This window comes from Arachis duranensis, chromosome 5 (assembly GCF_000817695.3).
Source record: "Arachis duranensis cultivar V14167 chromosome 5, aradu.V14167.gnm2.J7QH, whole genome shotgun sequence".
Classification (NCBI taxonomy): Eukaryota; Viridiplantae; Streptophyta; class Magnoliopsida; order Fabales; family Fabaceae; genus Arachis; species Arachis duranensis.
The window spans coordinates 24,896,219-24,906,141 of NC_029776.3; the positions used below are offsets into that span (position 1 = coordinate 24,896,219).

General features: G+C 33.1%; 1 protein-coding gene across 2 annotated transcripts; it reads left to right on the forward strand.

Annotated features, from left to right (window-relative positions):
• Positions 1–4,216: 4,216 nt before the first annotated feature.
• LOC107488864 (uncharacterized) lies at positions 4,217–7,908 on the forward strand. Of its 2 annotated transcripts, none has more exons than XM_016109639.3 (7): positions 4,217–4,538; positions 4,621–4,701; positions 4,781–4,960; positions 5,701–5,871; positions 6,099–6,314; positions 6,391–6,479; positions 6,932–7,908. In XM_016109639.3, the coding sequence occupies exons 1-7, from the start codon at positions 4,451–4,453 to the stop codon at positions 7,595–7,597; spliced, it is 1,491 nt and encodes a 496-aa protein (XP_015965125.1). In that variant the 5' UTR covers positions 4,217–4,450; the 3' UTR covers positions 7,598–7,908. The 2 variants fall into 2 exon arrangements, with proteins under 2 accessions (XP_015965125.1, XP_015965123.1); XM_016109637.3 differs by having other exon boundaries at positions 4,218–4,538; positions 6,926–7,908.
• The last annotated feature ends 2,015 nt before the right edge of the window (positions 7,909–9,923 follow it).

Here is a 9,923-nt window from a genome sequence, read left to right on the forward strand (position 1 = left end):
ATAACATGGTTGATCTTTAATTAACTTTGGGTTGGGGGTAACAAAAATAAAGTTGCATTGCTTAGCTTATTGCACCCATGTTGAGATATGGAAATAGAAGGGGAATTTTGAAAGCATAATAAGAAATGATTAATTTCTACGATTAATGATAATACTAATCATTCCTTGGGCTATAGATTATTTTTTACCACTACTAGTGAAAACTAAAATGAGAAGAAGTAATGAGGGAAAAGGACTTAAGCTCATTGACTCATGAATGCTGCATGCTATAGTGTGGACCACAAAGCAATATCATTCATTTACTCAACTGGTTATAATAGAAGCCACCACTTCCATTCATGTCAGGAGATGAAAGAGGGTGAAAACATGAGAGAAACATACTCAAGCTTGTGATACCATATGCAAGATTATGTAGTGTTATATATACATGGTATACATGAGAGTTTGTTAAGAGTGATTTTAACTAGCAGAAGCCACTATTCATATATGTAGTAGGAAGATTGAACTTTTGGGCAATTTGTCTAAAAGTAGTGTTGGAGTAAGGTGAGATTCGTTTTTTACTTTTAAATTTTACAAATGAATTTTAGATACCATAAAAGAGATCTATGTAGTAATTAAAAGTGAAAAGAGACTAAGCATTATGAAATCTCTTGAACTTGAATTTATTAATATGTCATATTAATTAAGTTCATAAATGAATGTTATATTCTAAATAAACTCTTAGTCTTGGTTTTTTAATAGTATTATTATTTTTATTTGTTCTTATCTTTATTTATTATTTTATTTTTATTTATTTTTATCTTATTCTTATTTATTTTTATCTTTTGTAAACAATACTATATATATTTACGTTTATTTTTATAATTTTTCAATCAATCAATCGATAAAAAAATACAAAGTACAATATTTTTCATCCTTTCTTTTTTTATTTTTTCAAAAATTTATTAATTTTATTATCTCATTTGTAGAAATTAATTCTTTTATCATTATAGTTAATATATAAATTTTCAAGATCTTTCTCTTTAGAAATAAGTTTGAAGCAACAAAAAAAAAAAGAAGTAAAGTATATCTGAATTAAAAAGAAGAAGATGAATAAAGAAGCAAAAGAGTTTGACAGTTCTTTTTTCTTTCTTCAGAAAAAATGTTCAGTAAAATGAAATTGAGAGAGTATAATTAAAAATGAGTAGAATTCGCGTCTCAAGAATATTTTAAAAGTAAAGAGAAGGTCTATGCGAACGAACTCCATTAACATTTGTTCTTCCTGAAAAAGATGTCATGATTAAAATCCTCTTAGCTCAAACACGTTATTTTTTGAGGGCATAATTAGACCATAAAATACTTAATCAAAATCATATTCTTTTAAATTCGGGTAGAATTTAGTATAAATTCCTCCAATATCCAAACAGATATACGATGAACACAAAGTAACATATCCACCCTGAAGTATATTATTATTATTTTTTTCTAATCTTTACACTTTCTTGGACAACTATTTACTTGATCGTCAGGGTCTAAAATTATTACTATCCCATTTGGTATGTGAATTATAGCTTATTCGAAGTCTCTACTCCCTTTAAGATCAATCTTTTTGGACCCAAATTAATTATTATTTGATATAACTATTATCTTCTCTTTTATACAATTTTTTAAATGGTTATTGACCTAAAATTATTAGCAAAGAAAAAATTTGCTTTCTCTGTGTAAATATCATATTTGTTTTTAAAGAAAATTTTTAGTTTTCTTATAAAAAGTCTTGTAATGTATTATTATAGCCAAAATTTATTATAAATGAAAAAATGCAACATAGTGAATTGAAACTCCTTTGTGATTTGGAAATTTTTAGTAAATTGTAATATAGAATTTACATTGGTAATATCAAAGACTAGATGTTCTTCTATTATTGGATCTAGTTAAGAAATATAAATATAAATATAAATATTAAATAATCACTTTACAAGAGTTTTATGTTCTGGTATGCGATTGTTACCATTTTTATTAATACATAATACAATCTATGAAGTTAATTAGACACAATTACTTGAAGAGTAATTTTTCGCATACAAGCGATTAAGGCTTGTAAGCCTTACAAGTTCAATTAAAACTAACGCTCAAAATACGCTTCTAACAATTCTTCTTCCTCTTTGTCTTCTCCTTCTTCTTTTCTTTCGTTTCTTGCCTTCTCTTTCTCCTTCTTCTTCTTCTTGCTGCACGTTCTTCTTCCTCTTACTCTTCTTCTTCTCCTTTTCTTTCGTTTCTGCACGTTCTTCTTCATCGTCTTCCTCTTCTTCTTCATTTACGTTCTTTTCTCTCTGTTTTATCTTTTTTTTTTTTCGATTTTTCATGATGAAATCGTTTTTGAAGAAGAAGAAGCAGTAGAAGATGAGGAGGAGAAAGAGAAAGAGTTCTGAATTATGCATAAGATGTATTTTAACGAATTTTGGGTGTATTTCTTTAAATCCTTTGAGTGTATTTTCTGTAATCCTTTGGGTGTATTTTCTAATCGTTTGGGTGAATTCCTGTAACCATTTGGGTGTATTTCTGTAATCCTTTGGGTGTATTTCTGTAATCATTTTGGATGTACTTCTGTAATCGTTTGGGTGTATTTCTGAAGTTCCATTATCTTCAAAAGGATTACAGAAATACACCCAAAGGATTACGAAAAATACACCCAAAGTATTTAAGAAATACACCCAAAATTCGTTGTATAATTCAGAACTCTTTCTCTTTCTCCTCATCTTCTGCTGCTTCTTCTTCTTCAAAACGATTTCAAAGCTTGATTTCAGAAACCATGAAAATAAAAAAAAAAAAACGAAGAGGAAGAGGAAGAGGAAGAGAAAGAAGAAGAAGAACCGTTCTGAGTATAGCGCTTTAAAAACAGAAAACGTTGAATAACGCATTAAAAGGCCTAGTAACTTGTAAGACTTGTAAGTCAAAAAGACTTATATGTGTAGCACTCCTCTTACTTGAATTCTTAATAATACAGGTCAAATATTTTATTCTTTTGAAAAAGAATAAATAGATAAATAAAATTCGCACTATTTATATGTCTGAATTAGCCAATTTTAAATAAATCTGGTCATACAATTTTCCATCAAATTTTGCATACATGTACACATACAATTTTTATCTTTATTTTTCAAAGTTTGTTAAACTCAGTTATGTAAATAATAATTTGTATTAATAAATTAAATAAATAAACTAAAAGGTTTTGTTAAACATTTATTAAAGTTTTTAAAAATGTTTGATTTTCTTATTTGTTTAAGTTAAAAAAGGAGGACATTCATGAGCAAATTAAACCTCTTATATAAGACCATACTCAATTTCCACTATGAGAAAAAACAGAAAACTCCTCCTATAATAAGTAAGAAATCAAAACATAACAATTAATTTAATTCCTAAATTTTATGCTAATTTAATCTATACAAATACGATTATTAAAATTGAGTCTTACTAATAAGTATTCTAAAGATATTATAAAAAAAATTGATAAAAAAATTATGAATTTTTAAAATTTTAATACAATAAGAGTTTGTTTGGACGCTATTTTTGAAAAAGATATTTTTTAAATGATAATTTTTTAAAAGATCTTTAAAAAAATAAAAATAATTTTATGTTTGAATATTTCATATAAAAAATATTTTTATTTATCAATTATGTTTGGATAAAATAAAATAAAAGTACTTTTTTGTTCATTTATTATGTGAAAAACATCTTTTTTTTAAGAAAAAAATTTTTAAAATTTTTTTTAAAGAAATGTATTTTTTTTAATTTTTCTAATATTTTTTTTACTACTAGAAATTTGTCAAACACATTAAAAAATATAAAGAAATCTTTTTTCCAATAAAAAGATATATTTTTTTATCGATTTAATGACATTCAAACAAATATTAAATAAATTTAGGAAAAGTACGAGGATCCATAAATTCAATATATAACTATCAAAAGAAAAATAAGTAATTTTATATTATTAAATAAATTTTACATTATTAAAAATATTATTAATAATTATTTGATACTGTCACTCGAAGCTAAAAAAATGCATAACATTACTCATAAATCATAATTTAATTGGTGGAGAAATGAAGTGTAAGAAACAGGAAGACACAATTAACGAGTCTCTCTCTCTCACTTTCCCACAATAATCTGAGAGTGGCCCACTTTCTTTTCCGCATTCTTTTTCTTGTCTCTTTTGCCCTTTTTTTCCCTTCCCTTTCTTTTTCTCTCTTCACTCTCCACTCTCACACTCTTCACACTCAATTCCCCTCCTTCACACTTTCTCCTAAAAAACTTCATATCAGATATAAAGAAAACGAACATACTTCTTTCTTTCACCTTCAAGCTACATAAATTAGGGTTTTGTATTTTTTTTTTGCTTCCCTATTTCTCATAGCTTGCATTTTCCAGCTCCATAATCCCCCATTGTAGGAACTTCATTCCACACCAGGATCAAATGTGTAAGCTCCATTTGGTGCTGTTGTTCACTTTGTTGCCTCTTTTTTGTGGTGTCTCAGCTGCACCATTCACTACTTCACCTGCAAGTAAGTACTCTCCAACTTTTGTACCCACTTCCATCTTTGATCCTATGTTTTGATTCTCACCTCAGTTTGAACCTTTTTGCAGAGATTGTAAATGGGTTTCTCTCAAATGCCGTGCCAGCTTTCACCAAATGGGTCTGGTCTCTCAAAGCAACAACCAAAACAGGTTTGGATCTATGCCATTGCTCCTTGCATTTATATATTTATTCATTGGGACTTAGGATTGGAATGCTGATTTTGGTTAGGGGTTTCTGGGAAGAAGTCTATGATGAAGTTTGAGAGTGGCTACACTGTGGAAACTGTGTTTGATGGAAGCAAGCTTGGGATTGAACCTTATGCGGTTGAGGTGTTGCCTAATGGGGAACTTCTGATCCTTGATTCGGCTAATAGTAACGTTTATAGGATTTCATCCTCGCTTTCTTTGTGTAAGTGATCCAATGTGGTAGCTTATGATCTCAGTCATTAGCTAAACTTCACTCTGTTTCTTTATTGTTTTTTATTTATTTGTAAAATCAGCATCATATATAAGAGATTTGGTTTTAGGTTTGATCATGTCATGAAGAATTGCAATTTTACTAAAAAATATTACTTGATTTTTGACGTTTTGATCCCTTCACTTTGTCACAAGGACAAATGTGTAAATTGAGTTGCACTTTTTCGGAGTTAGGGAATTATGAGTTATCTCAGTTTTGTGTTTGTTTTAGGCGGTACCCTGAATTTCTTAAGAGTGTGAAATTGTCAAGTTTTTCTTTCTTATCTCACCGAAGCATTCTGCATGGTATTTCTTCAAAACGGTATACTACGATGTTGTTTAGGCCAGCTGAGGTTCATTATGGGAGACTGCATATGGTTTTCATGTAAGATGTAATCCTTGTTGCTAAATCCAACATCTTAAATTGCTGCCACCATTATAATTGTTTTTTTTTTAATTTTTAATTTTTTATTTTGATAGATTGTCTACCCGTAGAATAGCAAGAATGTTTAGATGGTAACTGCCATATCTTATTCCCTGTTATCGCTGGTCAATCTCTTATATTTTAGGATCAGAAGTGATCGATTTATGCAATGTGCATAACTAATCAATGTGCTATTTGAATCTGTCAGTGTGCGCATATTTCTATATTTCTTTCATTTAGTGGATAACATTTGCATTGCAATTATGCAGATAGTAGACCGAAGCTGGTGGCAGGATCTGCTGAGGGATATTCTGGACATGTTGACGGGAAGCTTAGGGAGGCAAGGATGAACCACCCGAAGGGGATAACATTTGATGACCGTGGAAATATCTACATTGCAGATACTATGAATATGGCAATTAGGAAAATTAGTGACTCAGGTAGACGTCATGTTAGCTATAGTCATGTTTAGGTCCTCTATCCCTGCCGGGTATTTTTTCATTTGAATCTATATATGGGACACCTAAATGATAAGATATAAAACTTTCCCTTTAGCATTCTTGATAACTTACAAGTCCTCTGTTTGTATATATATATATGTGGTTGCATTGTAGCCTATAGGCCATGTAATGTTTGATAACTTTTTTTATTATGATTTTTGTTTCAGGCGTTACAACGATTGCCGGTGGAGGAAAATGGAGTCGTGGAGGGGGCCATGTTGATGGACCAAGTGAGGAAGCTAAATTTTCTAATGACTTTGATGTGGTTTATGTTGGAAGTAGTTGCTCCCTACTTGTCATAGACAGAGGAAACCAAGCCATCAGGGAGATCCAACTGCCCTTTGATGACTGTGCTTATCAATATGGAAGTGAATTTCCTCTCGGTAAGTTAAATGAACCTGGCATATTTCTTTGAACTTTATTAGTTACAAATTAAAAGCGACGGCCTTTGATTTGCAGGAATTGCAATGCTTGTTGGGGCTGGCTTCTTTGGTTATATGCTGGCGCTGTTGCAGCGCAGACTTAGCACAATTGTAGCATCTCAGGATGTGAGTTCTTACTGCTTAGCCTTGTCCTCTGCTTTCTTGTTGCATCATATATGGGTACAGACACATATTTTAATAGGTCATAAATAAATACAATTGTGCATTGAGAAAATTTCTTCATTCTTGCAATTTCTCTCTCTCTCTCTCTCTCTCAAATTCAAGACTGTTTTAAAGATATGATTATTATGATATAGTTTTCGACTTGTATATAATTTCTATTAATGCGTGCATAAAGTTCTTCATTGCTCTCAAAAACTGTTACGCCTTCCATTTCAAAATAAGTCTCTTTTACTTTTACTTTGTCTAGATACATAAATTTTTAAATGAACCTAAAAGGTAGAAGATACACTTATTCTGAAAAGGAGGAAGTATTATCTATGGTCTATGTCACATATATCTGATGATATTTTGAAACTTTAAAACAAAATTAAACTTTTTTGCTTTTGTAGGATCAGGATCAAGCAATGTCGGGTATCTCACCAACTCCATATCAGAAGCCATTGAAATATGTGAGGCCTCCATTAATTCCATCAGAAGATGAGCCTGAAAAGCAAGAAGAAGGTTTCTTTGGATCCACTGGGAAGCTTCTTTCCAACGCCGGAGCATCTGTGGTGGAACTATTGGGAGGGTTATTCCCCGGTTTGAGGAAAAAGCCACAGATGTATGAATTTCAAAGCCAACAACATCTGTTCCAGCAACCTCAAAAGCAAGTAAATGCTTGGCCAGTTCAAGAAAGCTTTGTGATTCCCAAAGAAGACGAGCCCCCTTCTATCGATACACGAGCTCCGACCCCTCGAAAAACATATCCTTTCATGTTGGTGGATGCAGAGAAAATGCAACAACTACGGCAAAGTAGAGTGTTCTACAACGGATGGGATGGTGATCTTCAACAGCAACCAAAAAACCATCATCATCGCCACCAGTCTCATTCATCGATCCCTCGCACCTATTACGAGCAAAGCCACGAGGAAACCAACGAGATACTATTCGGCGCGGTGCAGGAGCATAGTGTGAAGCAGGAATCTGTGGTCATAAAGCCTGTGAACTATGGTGACTCGGTCTATGATCATCACAACATTAGGCCTAGAATAAGTCCCATGGGATATATCCACAAGTATTGAGTATATATTAATAAGGAATATTAGGTATAATGAATCAATCCTCAATCAAGCTTTAATTATAGAGGGATGGTGAAATCAAAGTACAGGAAATATAATGATTTCTTTGAAACTATGGAATCATCATGTATAGTAAGAACTAAGGACTAAGGAGAATATGAATTGTGTATTCAGTTTTGTCAAATTGTAGGTCACTCTAGTGTGCAAACAGATTGCTCATCACTTGTTTTTGAGAGCAAGACCAAGAAATTTTGACATGCTATTTGCTCTTCCGGTGATATATAATTGTATTATATAATTTTTCACCTTTCAAATCAGTGGTTTCATAGTTTCAATATTATCTCTTAGCAGCTCCCTTAGAGGGTGGAATCTTCACTCTAATCATGCTAAGATATAAACTATATAAAGACAAAATAAATTTATTCACCAAAAATGAAAGTATGAAACCTTCCACAAACCTATTCGAATCTCAAAAATAGATTCAAAATTGGTAAATTATAGGGTAAAGTGAGCACGGTGTCACGGTAAATTTTTAGAAGGTTAGATTTAACAGTGTTTTTACAGTTTTCTGGAGTGTTTGAGAATACTCTAGATGGTTCTGGAACGTTCTAGAATGTCCTAGAAGTTCCTGGAATACCCTAGAAGGTTCTAGAAGACTCTAGAAGATCATAGAATATTCTAGAAGAGTGTGGATTGATATAAAAGTATGAAGAGTTGTATGGAACAATCTAGAAGTATTTAGAAAATAGTGGTAGGATAGATATTTATAAAGAAGGTTCTAGATGATTAATCTAGACCATTGATTAGATTTAATCTTAACCATCCATTGAGGAGGTGGATGGCTATAAATAGGAGGTAAGAGTTAGTGTGAGGGTGTGTGAATCATTTGTAACAAACACTTGAGCAATAAAGTGTTCTTTCCACCAAGCTTCCTTTCTCTTGTGTTCTCTTGTGTTCTTAGCTTTCTTGCTAAGTACTGAGGGTTAGGCTGACTTGGTCTAGCTCAAGAGGTTGAGTAAGTCCGAGTGCCGGCACGGTAGCGTTGGAGTGTGTCCAAGACCGTGACAACTTGGTATCCGAGCAAGGTTCGAGAGGGAGCACAAGTGGTTTGTGAGAATGGCTTCTAATATTACCATGGAGCATGTTGAGTCTCAAAGGGGAAGGGATGCTATTCCTTCTCAATGGGGAGGCAAGAAGATCTGTTCTTCAAGTGAGCCTAGAGGTAAGGACTCTAACTTCTTAGAAGAAAGAGTTTCTATGTTAGAAAATGTTCTATCCTCTATGGATGAGCGCTTCCAAAGGATAGAACATGACAAGACCCTCGAGGCTCACGTGTTGGGAGAATTAGATGCTTTCAAAGAAAGCATGCTCCAAATCGAAGAGAAGCTTGATAATTCCTTGAAGTTATTTGAGGAAGTTCGAGTTTGGTTCTAGGAGGCAAAATCTTAACCAACCATTATAAGGGAGACAACAAATATTGATCTCCGAAAGTCAAAGGAGTTCAAGGGCGTGAGAGACGCTCGAGAGGTAGAGAATTTTTCATGACAAATGGAGAGGTACTTTGAAGGCCAAGGGGTGGTCGAAGAAGCAATAAAGGTACGCACTGCAGCTCTCTATCTTTCTGATAATGCTACTTTGTGGTAGAGGAGAAAGAGCGTAGATATGGAGAAGGGTACTTGCAACATAACCACATGGGAAGATTTCAAAAGGGAGTTGAAAAGACAATTCTTCCCTGAGAATATGGTTTATGAAGCAAGGAAGAAGTTGAGGGAGTTAAAGCACAAGAGTACAATTAGCGACTACGTAAAGGAGTTCACTACTCTCACGCTTCAAATCCCCAACTTAGCATCAGAGGATGCATTGTTCTTCTTCATTGATGGACTCCAACCTTGGGCAAAGCAAGAACTACAAAGAAGGAATGTTAAGGATGTCGATGAGGCCATCGTGGTGGCCGAATCACTTACTGAGTATCATAGGGGAGACTCTAAACCCAAGTCTTCTTCCAAGCCTAGTTCTACTAAAAGTGGGGGAGACAAGGGGAAGAGTTTCTCAACCAAGAAGGAAGGAAAATACTCTTCAAAGAAAGAGTACGAGGAAAAGAAGAAGGCTTTCGTACCTAAAGGAGGATGCTTCGTGTGTAAGGGACCACACCAAATGAAGGACTGTCCCAAGTTAGGGACTCTGGCGTCTATCGCCGAGGAACGAGAGGCCCAAACTCAAGTAACTGAGTGTATTGGATCCATCCAACACATAAATGCTGTGAAGGGCAAAGAGGCAAGCACTGCAGAAAAGAAAGGCTTGATGTACGTCAAAGCCTTTATCAATGAAA

Excerpts from the sequence above, each read along its gene's own strand:
- LOC107488864 (XM_016109637.3), top strand. The coding sequence starts at position 4,451 with ATGTGTAAGCTCCATTTGGTGCTGTTGTTCACTTTGTTGCCTCTTTTT. Across the intron at positions 4,702-4,780 it reads CAAAGCAACAACCAAAACAG|GGGTTTCTGGGAAGAAGTCT; the intron begins GTTTGGATCTAT and ends GATTTTGGTTAG. Across the intron at positions 6,480-6,925 it reads CAATTGTAGCATCTCAGGAT|GATCAGGATCAAGCAATGTC; the intron begins GTGAGTTCTTAC and ends TTGCTTTTGTAG.